The sequence below is a fragment of the Brassica oleracea genome, chromosome C8, assembly GCF_000695525.1.
Source record: "Brassica oleracea var. oleracea cultivar TO1000 chromosome C8, BOL, whole genome shotgun sequence".
Taxonomy (NCBI): domain Eukaryota; kingdom Viridiplantae; phylum Streptophyta; class Magnoliopsida; order Brassicales; family Brassicaceae; genus Brassica; species Brassica oleracea.
In genome coordinates this window covers 70,908-84,660 of record NC_027755.1, presented here as the reverse complement: position 1 = coordinate 84,660, position 13,753 = coordinate 70,908, and the positions used below count along the sequence as shown (strand labels likewise).

At 37.1% G+C, this 13,753-nt stretch overlaps 4 protein-coding genes, 1 long non-coding RNA gene and 1 other non-coding gene across 8 annotated transcripts; 3 read left to right on the top strand and 3 right to left on the bottom strand.

The window, feature by feature from the left end:
* Nucleotides 1–2,184: 2,184 nt before the first annotated feature.
* Nucleotides 2,185–3,929, top strand: LOC106310411 (exopolygalacturonase clone GBGE184-like). The gene is made up of 4 exons (XM_013747645.1): nt 2,185–2,462; nt 2,558–2,860; nt 2,938–3,441; nt 3,545–3,929. The coding sequence occupies exons 1-4, from the start codon at nt 2,259–2,261 to the stop codon at nt 3,794–3,796; spliced, it is 1,263 nt and encodes a 420-aa protein (XP_013603099.1). The 5' UTR covers nt 2,185–2,258; the 3' UTR covers nt 3,797–3,929.
* A 340-nt stretch (nt 3,930–4,269) lies between these two features.
* On the top strand, nt 4,270–5,338 carry LOC106311301. Its single transcript, XR_001263978.1, has 3 exons — nt 4,270–4,404; nt 4,795–4,917; nt 5,014–5,338. It is a non-coding gene; the product is annotated as an uncharacterized LOC106311301 (long non-coding RNA).
* An 888-nt stretch (nt 5,339–6,226) lies between these two features.
* On the top strand, nt 6,227–7,528 carry LOC106307635 (60S ribosomal protein L19-1). Its single transcript, XM_013744642.1, has 4 exons — nt 6,227–6,429; nt 6,645–7,081; nt 7,143–7,213; nt 7,307–7,528. Exons 1-4 carry the CDS (start codon nt 6,318–6,320, stop codon nt 7,332–7,334), a joined length of 648 nt encoding a protein of 215 aa, XP_013600096.1. The 5' UTR covers nt 6,227–6,317; the 3' UTR covers nt 7,335–7,528.
* A 318-nt stretch (nt 7,529–7,846) lies between these two features.
* On the bottom strand, nt 7,847–7,919 carry TRNAK-CUU. Its single transcript has one exon. It is a non-coding gene; the product is annotated as a tRNA-Lys (tRNA).
* A 503-nt stretch (nt 7,920–8,422) lies between these two features.
* LOC106308341 (pollen-specific leucine-rich repeat extensin-like protein 1) lies at nt 8,423–8,899 on the bottom strand. Its single transcript, XM_013745504.1, has one exon. The coding sequence runs from the start codon at nt 8,897–8,899 to the stop codon at nt 8,423–8,425; it is 477 nt and encodes a 158-aa protein (XP_013600958.1).
* Nucleotides 8,900–10,194: 1,295 nt separating this feature from the next.
* Nucleotides 10,195–11,511, bottom strand: LOC106310079 (transcription initiation factor TFIID subunit 13). Of its 3 annotated transcripts, none has more exons than XM_013747279.1 (6): nt 11,433–11,511; nt 11,130–11,238; nt 11,000–11,037; nt 10,779–10,838; nt 10,580–10,654; nt 10,195–10,478 (listed from the first exon to the last, which is right to left on the bottom strand). In XM_013747279.1, the coding sequence occupies exons 2-6, from the start codon at nt 11,230–11,232 to the stop codon at nt 10,368–10,370; spliced, it is 387 nt and encodes a 128-aa protein (XP_013602733.1). In that variant the 5' UTR covers nt 11,233–11,238; nt 11,433–11,511; the 3' UTR covers nt 10,195–10,367. The 3 variants fall into 3 exon arrangements, with proteins under 3 accessions (XP_013602733.1, XP_013602732.1, XP_013602734.1); XM_013747278.1 differs by having other exon boundaries at nt 11,130–11,241; nt 11,433–11,510; XM_013747280.1 differs by having other exon boundaries at nt 11,130–11,235; nt 11,433–11,510.
* Nucleotides 11,512–13,753: the final 2,242 nt, after the last annotated feature.

Below are 13,753 nucleotides of genomic sequence, written 5' to 3'. Positions count from 1 at the left end.
TTAATTAGGTTTGGGGGTAAGAGTTGGGCTAAGAGTCAGCGATAATGCTGCTCTTAGAAGCTACGAGACGGGTTCTTATATTCCGCCAAGAACCTCACCCTAAGAACTCCCATTAATTATGGTCTAATATTAGAAGTTGGCTATCGTTTTTAGTGGTTGTAATATTTTTTGACAGTTTGTTCAATTATTTGTCACCATTATTATGTATTTCCACGAATGATTTAACATGCCAGAGAGCTTACACCGATGGCACCAATTTTAAAAGATTGACGATTTGTATCTCTAATGACCCATGACCCATTATATTCCTCCTGCATGACTATCCTTTCTCCAAGCATCATCATCAGTAAAACAAGTCATTTCCTTCTCATGGATTTGTGTTCAACGGTGGCAGCTTGTGGCGATGCAAATTCCCCAGACCAGCCTCCTATTCATGCAAATTAAGCTATAGACGTCAAGTTACCACTTATTCCGTCAACACGCCTTTAAAAATTATAATCTGCCATTACGTATATAGAATTACAATCAATGATTGTTAGTTACCGTTGAGATTCGATCAGTTCATAATAAGATTCTCTTATAGTAATTGATTAATCAGCTGTCGATCATTTTTAAAAGCCACATGTACACACTTGTGTTTAAGATTAATTTATTTATGGAAGCGTTGTCACGAAAACAATCTCAAGGCACAACGGTCCGAAAACGACTCACTCTGACCTAGATTTGCAAAACATTAATATATCTTATCACATGCATTTAATGCCAGAACCTCTAAGATCTGCTCGTGGTTTATAAATTATAATCGTTGTGCATGCCTTGATATCACCATGTACTGAACGTGACCAAAAGTCTTTACTGATCTTAAGAAAGTAACTAGTCACTAAACTTACTCATTGTGCCACTGTAGTCAAGATTTTTGAGCATCCATAATGTTTAGTTAAGAAAAATATGTAGTTAAACACATAATTTTTTTTAGCACAAAGCACATCCATAGAAATTTCATCTTTTTTTAAAACACTATAACTTTGGTTAATGGGTTTAATTTGTAGGTGGACTTGATGGGAGGATGATGCATGGGACAACATGAAGTTTAAATTTCTAATGGCATTCACTACCACAATACTCTCATTGATTTTACTTGGGTTTGATGATCTCATGCATGAATTTTGAATTATTAAATGCTGAAGACGCAGTTCGTTGGGGGCACACTGACTTTCTTCTCAAAGCCACTTCACATCCTGGCACCATTTATGTTCAGCTTTCTTAGTTATATTCACTAGAACAATTCAAACTTTGTTTGAAACAATGGGAGGAGTAGTTTATTGTAGCGTTTTATAGATTGGTGATCCCTAAAATAGACCATGCTTGTTAGGGCTTCTTGGGAAAGACCAGAGGCGTGATTACATCAAGAACTAAGAAGTGTGTTTAAGGTACTCAAGAACAACCTTGGTTTTGATATCTCCGGTGAAGTCACCGCCTCTATTTCGGCCCCTCATGGTTTTCCGGAAATGTGATCCTTCTTACTCCAGTCTCTTCCGTCAACAGCCATCACGGTAAATATGAACATTTTTTCTAGATTAAAAGAAGCATAATTTGTCATGTCACACAAAACAACATATCTCAGTTACGTCAAAGTTAAAGGACAAAACCTTGGAGCTGATGAGTTTGATAACATGTTTAGCTGAGATATCACGTTGGTGCCAGAATTCTTCTATCAAAGGTTTAAAACAAATAGAATACCTAATTTTGTATAGTGATTGTATGATAATTTTTTTTCTAACTATTAAATTCACGTTATATACCAAATATAGTTATAGCTGGCTACAGTAGGCACCTTAAATGGCAAAAGAACTTGAACTTTATATGTTTTGGTGATTATACTGGATTCAGCTTTATATGTTTTTGGTGATTATTTTGCTATATAAAGTGGTAGTAGTTGCTTGCAATTTTAGATTGTAAATTAAACGAGTCATTCTGATCATTCGCAACCACTTAATCAATAGATTTGTTTTTACTTACATACAAAATGACCGTGAAATCAGATCGTTATCACCTAATATTGGGTAGTCAAACATCCGCAAAAGAAGATGGAATGTTATTTCCCGAAAATCATTACTCTAAAACAGATTAAAATATAAAATTAGCATACAAACCAACACTATAAAACATCATGAATCTTCCAATGATCAAATCACTTTTAAATTTGTCAACACATCTTTAAAAGAAGAAAAAAGCAAAAATAAAAAGATATTATCACCATGGCTGGCGCAAGAAGTTTGGTCAAGGCAAATCATACTAATGTAGGCTCATTAATTTTAATGGCCTTGGTGTTTGGTTCTTGCGTAGCTAATGGTGAGTATCTCAGTGACCGCCGTGGTCTTGTCGCTGTTGCCGGCAACCCTACGGTCTTTGATATTACTAAGTTTGGAGCAGTGGGAAATGGTGCCACCAATTCTTTCAAGGTGATATTTCTTTAATTTATTGGTTATTAGTAAAATGCATATGAAAACAAATATTTATCCAATAATAAATGGTTTATTCTAAATGCACTATGCAGGCGTTTTTAAATGCATGGCTCCAAGTGTGTGCCAGTCCTGTACCAGCAACGCTACTAGTCCCTAAAGGAGAGTTCTTGACTGGTCCAGTAATTTTTGCTGGTCCATGCAAAAGCAAAGTGACCATCGAAGTTCAAGGCACAATCACCGCTACACCAAGCGGATACGCGACCCCTGAATGGTTCTTATTCGAGCATGTCGACAATGTCCTCCTCACCGGACCCGGCACATTCCACGGCAAAGGTGAAGCCGTATGGAAAGCAGATGGCTGTGGCAAAAAGGTCGACTGCAATCTTCCTCCAACGGTAAGGATATAAATATATATAATATCATTAATTTTAAATGTTTTGTACTGATCAAACGTACATACGTACCCATGCAGTCTCTAAAATTCAGAAACATCTTAAATCTTGAAATTGCCGGCATTAGCTCGGTCAACGCGAAGGCCTTCCACATGTTCTTGGTGAAAACTACAAATGTCAACATTCACAACATCAACATTATTGCCCCTGCTGAAAGTCCCAACACCGATGGTATCCATTTGAGCAATGCAGTCAACGTTAACATCGTTCAGAGTACAATAGGAACAGGAGACGATTGTATCTCTGTCGGTCGTGGTTCCACCAATGTAACAGTCGAACACGTGACTTGTGGCCCAGGACACGGACTAAGTGTTGGTAGTCTCGGAAAGTACCTGCACGAGGAGGATGTTAGCGGCATTCACTTTAAGAGCTGCACGATGAAAGGTACCGACAACGGTCTTAGAATCAAGAGTTGGGGTGGTTCGTCTCCAAGCAAGGCTGTGGACATTAAGTTTGAAGATATTACAATGGAAAGCGTCAAGAACCCAATCATCATTGACCAAAACTACGGCTCAAGAGGCGGAGTAAGTATATATACCCAAGATAATCTCAAACCAAAACTTACATTAATTACTTGATTATTCAGCAGCTTACGAAAATCTTTTTTTTTGTGTGTGTGTTTTATAGGATTCAAAGGTTGCGATAAGCGATGTGTTGTTCAAGAACGTAAGAGGAACAACAATTACTAAAGATGAAGTCCAGATCATGTGCAGCAAATCAGTACCATGCACAGGAGTCAGCGTCATTGACGTGAACTTGAACTTCGTAGGTGATAAAGGAGGACATCCTTCGGCGTCAGGAGGCTTGATCGGAGCTCTTTGCACCAACGCCAATGTTATCTTCGGTGGAAAGCTTAGCTTCCCTATGTGTCCCAAATAAGCTTTTTGATATTTATAATTTAATATTGAAGAAGTCAAAAGTTTCCACAAACATTTGTTTTGTTTGTGAGTTAATTAGTTTGTGAGTTTATCAAAATTAATTAATTCATTGGAATATTTGACTTTTGATGAAATTTTCCCATAACTTTATCACTTTTCTATTTTTTTTTTTTTTTTGTGTTCATGATATAATCAACGGACCAATCTAACTGATTGCCTGAAAGGCTTGTTGCTTTGTTTCTTAATTAAACTTAGATTAACCTAAGCGCATCTTTATTGCAGTTGTTTCACACAATCTCTTAATGTAAAAGTGAATTAAAATAAATAAAAAATATGTAATAAGTGAAGACACGTCTCTTAAATTGGAACAATAAGAGACGTATCTTAAAGGACACGTGTTGTTCCCTTCTTCCTCTTTTAATTCTCCTCTTTTGATACTTTTCTTTTCGATCCTCGTTACTGATAAATCCTCCTCGTTCTTCCACCTCCTTGCTTCTCCTCCGGTGCCGGATTACTCTCGACTCAAACTCTGTCTTCTCTCTGCGAACCTCTGTAACCAAAAGCTAGGGCAAATTCTATTGTCTTTTTTTTGGTGGCAACTAGAGGGAGGTATAGTTTACTTACTTACTTTCTAGCTTCCCTTTGATTGTCTTTGTGTAAATCAAAATGAGTTTCAAAGGAATCTCTGAAAGAGTTAAGGTTGGAAGTAATCGAAATTACGGGTGTTCTTGTAGTTTTGAATAGGATTGAAAGTTTGATGCTTCAAGGAGTAAGCTTTTCAATTAGGGATTTGAATAGGATTGAACGTCCTCTCCTTTATCGTGTCTCCATTTGTTTTTTTCGATCTCTTTGGGCTGTGTAATGTTGTAAACGTTAAAGGGTTTTTGATTTGGAAGAAGAAAGTTTCAAACTTTATGGACAAAATGATGAAACTTTTGTTAAATGAAATGCATGTATTCGTGAAAGATTGATTGAATTGGTTAAGATCGGTTTGTGTAGATTGACTGGAGCAGGCTTCATTGTAATGAAGATTGTTACTTGGCTCATGAGCGTTTGGCCATTATTGACCCCATCTCTGGAGACCAATCTCTCTACAACGGAGACAAGACCATCGTTATCACGGTACATTGTTGGCTTGTGTTCTAATTTCAGTTCTTTCTCAGATGATAACATACATGACAAACATGAGTCAAACAACAAGGCTTTACGTGCTTTCAGGTCAATGGCGAGATATACAACCACAAGGCTTTGCGTGAAACTGAAAGTCTGAAGTCTCACAAGTACCATACCGAGAGTGATTGTGAAGTGCTTGCCCATCTTGTAAGTACCATTTCTTGCTTCCGTAGATAGATAGATCTTGTGTGTGTTTCTGCATTTCTATGAGCAAATGATGATTCCGTCTACTTTTATGTATACATTTACCTGTGTTCTTAGATTATTTTGTGTACTTGAGTGAGTAACAACAACAATGATCTCTAAAAACAAACTTGTGTTGAGAATATTTTATAAAATTTTTTAAGAACTATAATTAAGAGACTTGCAATAAATCACCTAAATGTTCAGATCTCTTTCTAAGTCTTTTAGTTCACTTTTATATTTTAAAAACTATTAAAAATTAATTAAGAGACCCTTTAAGGGATTTACAGATAATGATGCTCTAATTAATCAGTAACAAGCATATAAAAGGTTGGTCACGTTAATTGAGATTATCGACGTCTCCAGTGTCCACTATCTCAAAACTTTTCCAATGATGTTATTAGAATGCTTAGAGCATGATCATCGGTGAAACTTGTTTTGGGTTTCTTAAATTTTTTTTTTTTGTTTCATCTGATTTAAAAAAAAAAAACTAATTGCGGGTTGCCACGTGTCAGTAGGACCCGCAAACAATACACGAAACTGTCCAAAGTCAACCCTTATCTCGTGATTTCTGCAACTGATTTAAAAAAAAATATGTGGGACCCACGCCTTTAAAACCTCATTAGTATACTGAGATAATCATGGCCTTAGAAGAAAAACTGTTCACCCTCTTAAATTTATTTGACAACTTGTAAATGTTTAAAATTCAAAATTTGTTTTACATACTTTAGAAAAGCGGTGACTGGTTTCAAATATAAATAAAAATTTTATATAGTGATTTGACTGATGATATCTGTTGTTAAAAAGTATTCAAGTAAATTAAATTGAAATCTGCGTCTAAATTTCAGTTATTGAAAAAAAACTAGGTGATTATATATGTAAGTTATTACCAAAGTTCATAATCTAAAAAGGAAAAAAAGGTTCATAATCTGAAACTGTTTATTCAAATAAGTTTTCTTTTTCTGAGTTTGAACAACTGAAAGACAAACAAAGCTCACTGAATTAAAACTTAATAAAAATAGTTTAAAGAGGCTCATAATGTTGAGAAAGCCTGTTTGTGTAAGTAAAGCCCAATAGATTGGAAACCCTAGAGATAGATGAACTCTTTCTACTACTAGTTTTGGATAAGGACTTGTCCTCCGCCACAACAACAAGAGAAGTAAAAAATGGTGTCTCTGAAGATCCAGAAGCGGCTCGCCGCATCGGTGATGAAGTGCGGGAAGGGCAAAGTATGGCTCGATCCCAACGAATCCTCCGACATCTCGATGGCCAATTCCCGTATGTGTTCATTCTCTCTTTCTGTTCATTTTGTCTTGTGGTAGTAGTAGGGAAGTGAGTTACTCTAGTGTAAATCAATTGGATCACTATCTCCTTTGCTCGCACTTGTTCTCTAAGCTTTAAAGTGTACCATTAAATTAGTGAATTAGTCTTTTGAGTAATGATGAATCTGAAAATGTTCATTACTGATGGATTGTTTTGAAAAACTTAAATAGGCCAGAACATCAGGAAGCTGGTGAAGGATGGTTTCATCATCAGGAAACCAACGAAGATCCACTCTCGTTCCAGAGCTCGCCGTATGAAGATCGCCAAAATGAAGGGGCGTCACTCTGGATATGGTAAGAGGAAGGGTACCCGTGAAGCTAGGCTGCCAACTAAGATACTTTGGATGCGTAGGATGCGTGTGCTAAGGCGTCTCTTGAAGAAGTACAGAGAGTCGAAGAAGATTGACAAGCACATGTACCATGACATGTACATGCGTGTTAAGGGTAACGTCTTCAAGAACAAGCGTGTCTTGATGGAGAGCATCCACAAGTCCAAGGCCGAGAAGGCCAGAGAGAAGACTCTCTCTGATCAGTTTGAGGCTAAGAGGGCTAAGAACAAGGCTAGCCGTGAAAGGAAACACGCTAGGAGAGAAGAGCGTCTTGCTAAGGTACCAACTTAACTCGTTAAACAATTATTTCTTTGAATTTGATCATGGGTTTGTATTGTAGGGTCCTGGAGGAGATGTTGCCCCTGCAACTGCACCACCAGCTGCTGCTGCTACTACTACTACTACTGCAGAGTAAGTTTGATCTCAATGCTGATATAAAATTGAATTTTGTTCCAAATTGTTTAAACATGTATTAATTCGTTTATTGGGTTTTTGCTTGTGTAGGGTACCGAAGAAGAAGTCTAAAAAGTGAATGTGAAGGGGATAAAGTGATCGAGCTATATAGATCATCTCGCTTACTTGACTTGAAGAAACTTTTGAATTGGGTTTGTTGAATTACTTTGTTTGCGCAAAAAACATAAAATTATGTCCGTTACTCTTTATGCTTTCAGATTATCTGTGTTTCATGAAACTTGCTCTTCAAAATGTTGTGCGTTTTCTTATCTCTTCGTTCGTCTCGAGTACCAAGTTCATCCACAATTTTCGCAACGTTAAAAATCCAGTCGATAAAGTGAACGTTTACTTATTTTATAATCAACTTAGTGGCATCATTTCAACAGAAATTCTTACACGCCTTTAAGCTTTCTTCCCTCAACCTTGAACCGTTAGTGTCAACTAAATTCTGACCTTGTTAGTGAAAAAGGTTCTCACTAAATCTCTTTAACAAAAGAGGAAACAAAGCTTAACTGAAACTCGATTCTTACCCTTTAAACGATATAAACAGGGAAACCAAGTGTCAAAAAGATAACATCATCTATAAAAGAACGCCCACCGTGGCCCTCGAACCCACGACCACAAGGTTAAGAGCCTTGCGCTCTACCAACTGAGCTAGACGGGCTTGTTGATTACTAAACACTTGTCGTTTTCACAGTGTAAGCTTATTGTCCATAGTTTTTGAAGACGAGAGCTTGTTGGAAGGAAAGCTGTAACATGTAAGATTTTGTGAAGACAACCTAAAAACGCACTGGCTTATATTATGAGACTAAAAACTACTTTTATGGTTTTATGGTTCAATTATCATTTTTCTCTGTTCCATAATTTTTTATTGGCAGATTAATGATTAGGAAAAGTATGTAGACAATAGACATGCAAGTTAATCCTAGTACTTGAGAACCAAAGCACTGAACAAAATAATAACAGTAAAATTATTGAATCAATAATAAAGGAATTTGCAAACCTAACTATTCTTTTCAAAACAACAAGTCAAAATATTTATTTGAGGACGGATAATTTGAGACACAACCAATAATTTGATTAATACAACCAAGTTTCTTCAAAACCCACTTAGTGATTGTAAGAATAATAATGTTGAGACATAAAAGGGCGAAGATCGCTAGCAGATTAATGAAGCAGAGAAGAGACGAGAAAGGCGAGAGCAGTTGCTAAGCTTATAGAAGCTGAAACCTCCCGTGAAGCTGCTGCTGCGGTGATAATGATCGGCGGTCTCGGCTTATTATGAACGCATTCGTCACAAATCGGCGGCTGCGGTGGTGGAAGTGGTAGTGGGCAGTGCGTACAAGGCGGTGGCGGTGATGGGGGTGGCGGAGGAGGAGAAGGCGGTGGTGGTGGGGGACAAAAAATCTCAAACTGAGGCGGTGGAGGTGGTGGGAGAGGTGGAGGACAGAGTATCTCAGGCGGCGGAGGTGGTGGTCCTGGTGGAAGAGTTGGAGGACAGAGTATCTCTTGCGCTGGTGGTGGCTGATCACATGGATTCTCACATTCTAAGCACATTTCACATTCCGTCTGCATTTTCTCTGTTATATTCAACGCAACAGAATGTGAAAGCAAAAGCAGAGTGAAGAAACAGAGGAACTCCATTGCCAGGGAGGAAGAGAGCATTTTTGCAGTGGTGAAAGAAAGAAACAGAAACATTAATGGCATTTTAAAAGAGAATTCGGCAAAAAAAACCCTCAACTTTGCACGAATTGCCAAAAGAAACATAAACTTTTGGGCTGACCAAAAATATGTAGACCCTTGGATTCGAACCCAGGTTGGTTGGTCAAATGGCAAGGTATTTTTTTATAAAATTAATTTTGAAATTAAAATAGAAAATAAAATTTTTTTTTTCTTTTAAAAAAAACACGAACTTTTCAGGAATTGAAAATAAAAAATAAAATTTTATAAAAAATTTCTTTATTTTTTTCAATTTTTTGGAATTTTAAAGATCTTTTTAAGTTTGTAGAAAATTTTGGAAGAGTTTTTTTTTTTTTTTTAAAAAATAAAATTTTATTTTTAATTTTAATTTCTAAATTAATTTTATAAAAATCTTCTTTATTTTTTTAATTTTTTTTTGGAATTTTAAAGATCTTATTAAGTTTTTAGAGAATTTTTTATATTTAATATGTATCAAATAAAAGTAAACATGTTAGTAAGTACATTGAAAGTGCTAGTAGCCCAGTGGTAAAATACCTTTCCATTTGACCAACCAACCTGGGTTTGAATCCAGGGGTCTACATATTTTTTAATTTCAAATATTTCTGTTAAATTTATTGACAGCGTGCTAAATTGGCAAGTCAGCGAAAACATTGTTAATTAATTATAAAGTCAATGAAAGTTTGGTGTTTTTTTGGTCAGCCCAAAAGTTTATGTTTCTTTTGGCAATTCGTGCAAATTGAGACTTTTTTTGGCCGAATTCTCCATTTTAAAAGGACTTGACTTTCATTTAAGAACCTTCAAAAGCAAAAAAAAAAAAACTTTGGAATCTGATACGAATTAATATTTACAGCTTTGATTTGAAGAACAAAAACCTTTTTGGACCATGCATTAACTGTTATCCACAACAGGAAGAACCTATTCTCTTTTGATCCTAGTTCCTTTTTTTTCCAGCTTCGGAAGAACCATTGAAGCTAATTGAAAAAGTTTATTTAGGCACTTATAGCATTTACAGCTTCTTTAGTTTAGAACCACTCGTCTCTCATTTACGAGGAAAAGTTTCAGGAGCGTTATGCATTTCATTTGAATATCATTGCAGCTCTCTTTTACGACTCATCCGCGGTGCCAAGCTATCACATGCCTGTTAAGTTTGGAGGTTGTAGAGTTTTCATTACATTGCTTTATGTTCCATATTCCACTCTACTTGTTGACCGTACTGGAGTTTACAAAACAAGTTACCGTAGTTTCGTCATCCGGACAACATTCACTAGTCGGGTAAATTTCAATTTCACTTGGTGACATATAAAATTTGTGTATTTTTTTTACAGTCTTGAGTTCAAAAGCAACACCACTCAGAAGATTTTACCCCAAAAAGAAAAGCTAACTGGATAAGAAAGAAGGATGAATCAATCAATCAATCGAGGGAAGTGATCTTCTCTTCGTCAACATCAAAAGCTTTACGTGCTTGTTTCAGCTCTTCCTGCATTGCCAATAGTTCCCTACACCGATTAAGTTTTGGCAAATCCTGCATCAAACCAAAATTTTTAAAAAAGAACACCAGTCAGTCAGAGTCATACATGATAGAATACAAAACCGTAGCTAGACTGAGCGAGTGAGTAATTTTACCTTGCGGATTAGATACAAGAAGTCATCAACCAGTAGCCTTCCTCGCTTCGTGCCAATCTCCTGAGCCTTATGTGTCTTAAAACATTAATTAAGAAAGAAAAAAAATCTCTTTCCAGGTTAGCAGAAGCCAGAATATACTACTCAAGCTTCTATCTCAAGTCCACTAGTAGTAAAAAAAAGATGAGAGGAACTCAAATACCAAATCAGTGACGTATTCAACGACAATATCTTCAACAAGGGCGACAGTCTCTGGGAGAGGCTAAAAAGACAAGAGTATCTTTGCATTAGTTTCACCATCCATATACCAAAGATTTGAATAGATGTTGGTTAGATATGCATCAGCGTGACACTTATTACTTGTTATCTACCTATATACGAGTGATTCAGTAATATGAAGTAGAAAAGAAGAAGAAAGCTTACGTTCTGCTCATCGCCAAATCCATACATCATATGCTGCACTGTAAATCACCAAAGATCAAAAAATAAAACACCCACACATAAAACAAAAAAAATGATAGAATACAAAAAAAAAAGAGAATCAACTATGTACATTCTTTTTGGAAGAGGGGTTTGCGCTTTTCCGGCGCCTGAGAACTTCCGGCAGCTTTCGATTTAGACGATGAAGTCGGCGCTGCTGCTGGTGTGTTACTCATCTTCTTCTTCTTCCCACAACAAAATCGAAGAAAATCCGATTTAGTCCGACTACTGTTTAGGGGAAAATTTGAGAGAAAGCAATCCTAAAGTTCAACTAGAAATTTAGAATTCCAAAGTACATTCACGAATTCACCATAATCACCGCAATGGATAAGTAATGAAGATTCAAAAGAGCAAAATTAAGAACAGAGGAACTCACCGGAGATGAACAGATGCGGATTAGCTTCTGCCCGTATAGGTCAGTGGCAAATCGGCGACGATGATGAAAGTAGAGAGACTTTTGTGAGTTTAATACAGAGTAAATTAACATTATTTACTCTTTTATTATGCACTATGTTTTGGGCTTTAGACAGGCCCACTCAATACCCATGACTTAAAATGGGTTGATTTATTACCTTTTTCTTGTTGGAAGAAAAAGACATGGACACAATTTAAGAGCAGCCCCATTGATATAAAGGGGGTTCATGGGCTCGGGTTCATAGGCCCGGAAGCAAAAAAAAGAAAAGAGAAAATGGGTTTAATTCCGCGACCCGCGTCTTACGAGTGACCCCGTATGAAACGGGTTCACGCCAGGTGTCAGCCATCCATTGGAGACGGTTATTGAGTTCACGAGGAGGAAATCGGAGAGAAATCATTTTCTCTCATTTCTGAAAAAAGGGTTTCGGTCCGAGAGGCAATTTCTTGTGCGACGCCGAGCTTTCTCCAATTTTCTCCTTCGAATCGACGACGGAGTGTCTCATCCACGAGCTCAGGTGAGTATCGAGTGGATTCACGGTTAGATAGAAGCTTTTTGGGGTCAAAATCGATCTCGGGAATTCAAAATAGATTTTGTGGTTTCGAGTTAGGGTTCGAATTCGATACGGGGGTTCGGATTTATGGTTGTAAACCTCATGCGGGGTTCGATTTATCGATTTATGGTTGGTTTCTCGGTGATTGGAAATCGAATTGGGGTTTTCGAGTTAGGGTTCAAAATCGATTTTGGGGGTTTTCGATTAGTGATTTTAAAACGTCATGTGGGTTCGATTTATCGATTTATGGTTGGTTTCTCGGTGATTGGAAATCGAATTGGGGTTTTCGAGTTAGGGTTCAAAATCGATTTTGGGGGTTTTCGATTAGTGATTTTAAAACGTCATGTGGGTTCGATTTATCGATTTATGGTTGGTTTCTCGGTGATTGGAAATCGAATTGGGGTTTTCGAGTTAGGGTTCAAAATCGATTTTGGGGGTTTTCGATTAGTGATTTTAAAACGTCATGTGGGTTCGATTTATCGATTTATGGTTGGTTTCTCGGTGATTGGAAATCGAATTGGGGTTTTCGAGTTAGGGTTCAAAATCGATTTTGGGGGTTTTCGATTAGTGATTTTAAAACGTCATGTGGGTTCGATTTATCGATTTATGGTTGGTTTCTCGGTGATTGGAAATCGAATTGGGGTTTTCGAGTTAGGGTTCAAAATCGATTTTGGGGGTTTTCGATTAGTGGTTTTAAAACGTCATGTGGGTTTGATTTAGTGTTTGTTATCGTTGTTATGTCGGGTTAATAATGTTTTATATACTTACATGGACGTCTCGAAAATCGGAATGCCACCACATGAGACCCGCCAGTAGTGAAGCCGCGACGACTTGGAAAACGCGAAGTGCGTCGAAGGATTCATGGCGTCGTTCTTTTATGAGCCTTTTTTTAAGTCACTAACAACGTTTCTTTGTTTTCATGTGCAGGCACATGTTAAAAGGCTCACTTTGCTGCTTGATAACCTCACTAGTGACGTTTATAACCTCACTGTGCAGGTGGCTGATCTTGAGAAGGTCTCTTCGAATGAAATCCAAAAGGTAAACACTCAAACTAAACTGAACTGAAGTAGAAGTAGTATTTAGTTTTAAAAAATGTTCCTGTGTTGGTTGCTTGCTGAAGTAGAACTGAACTTAACTAGGTAGACTAGAAACTAAACTAGATCTTCATAATACTAGGTTCCGTGTTGTATTATTTGAAATGCTCTGAATGTGATGTGATGCTCTCTAGAGTAGGAACTGAACTAGGTTTCATTAAATCTATGTTAGTTGGTTGCTGTGCTTAGTGCTCTGATGAATGCTCTCTGTCTACTTCTTGTTCAAGGTTTTAAAAACTGATTTGATGTGTAATGAATGCAGTGTGTGAACAACTTGTTGTCTAATTAAGTATAATCAATGTTTGGTAGTTAGAAACACCACCCGAAACTCAAAGCAAAATAGTAGTTTAAATACATAGCAAATCCTTTCGACCCTAAACTCAAACCAACTTCTCAAAACACAAAGAAAGTTTAAAACACCACCCGGAACCAAAATGGATCCGTTTTCCCTTAATTCTCCCGGGTTTATGAACCTATTATCTTCCCAGAGCAGTAAAAACCATAGAAGTAGGGTCTTCTGATGTTCCTAAACCTGTGGAAAGGAGAAAGTGGACAACACAAGCAGACATTGTGCTCATCAGTGCTTGGTTGAACACCAGCAAGGATCCCATAGTTAGTAACCAGCAGAAGTTAGGGTC

Excerpts from the sequence above, each read along its gene's own strand:
- LOC106310411 (XM_013747645.1), top strand. The coding sequence starts at position 2,259 with ATGGCTGGCGCAAGAAGTTTGGTCAAGGCAAATCATACTAATGTAGGC. Across the intron at positions 2,463-2,557 it reads GTGCCACCAATTCTTTCAAG|GCGTTTTTAAATGCATGGCT; the intron begins GTGATATTTCTT and ends TGCACTATGCAG. Across the intron at positions 2,861-2,937 it reads ACTGCAATCTTCCTCCAACG|TCTCTAAAATTCAGAAACAT; the intron begins GTAAGGATATAA and ends GTACCCATGCAG.
- LOC106307635 (XM_013744642.1), top strand. The coding sequence starts at position 6,318 with ATGGTGTCTCTGAAGATCCAGAAGCGGCTCGCCGCATCGGTGATGAAG. Across the intron at positions 6,430-6,644 it reads CATCTCGATGGCCAATTCCC|GCCAGAACATCAGGAAGCTG; the intron begins GTATGTGTTCAT and ends AAACTTAAATAG. Across the intron at positions 7,082-7,142 it reads GAGAAGAGCGTCTTGCTAAG|GGTCCTGGAGGAGATGTTGC; the intron begins GTACCAACTTAA and ends TTTGTATTGTAG.
- LOC106308341 (XM_013745504.1), bottom strand. The coding sequence starts at position 8,899 with ATGGAGTTCCTCTGTTTCTTCACTCTGCTTTTGCTTTCACATTCTGTT.
- LOC106310079 (XM_013747279.1), bottom strand. The coding sequence starts at position 11,232 with ATGAGTAACACACCAGCAGCAGCGCCGACTTCATCGTCTAAATCGAAA. Across the intron at positions 11,038-11,129 it reads ACCCCTCTTCCAAAAAGAAT|TGCAGCATATGATGTATGGA; the intron begins GTACATAGTTGA and ends GGTGATTTACAG. Across the intron at positions 10,479-10,579 it reads TCTTGTATCTAATCCGCAAG|GATTTGCCAAAACTTAATCG; the intron begins GTAAAATTACTC and ends GGTTTGATGCAG.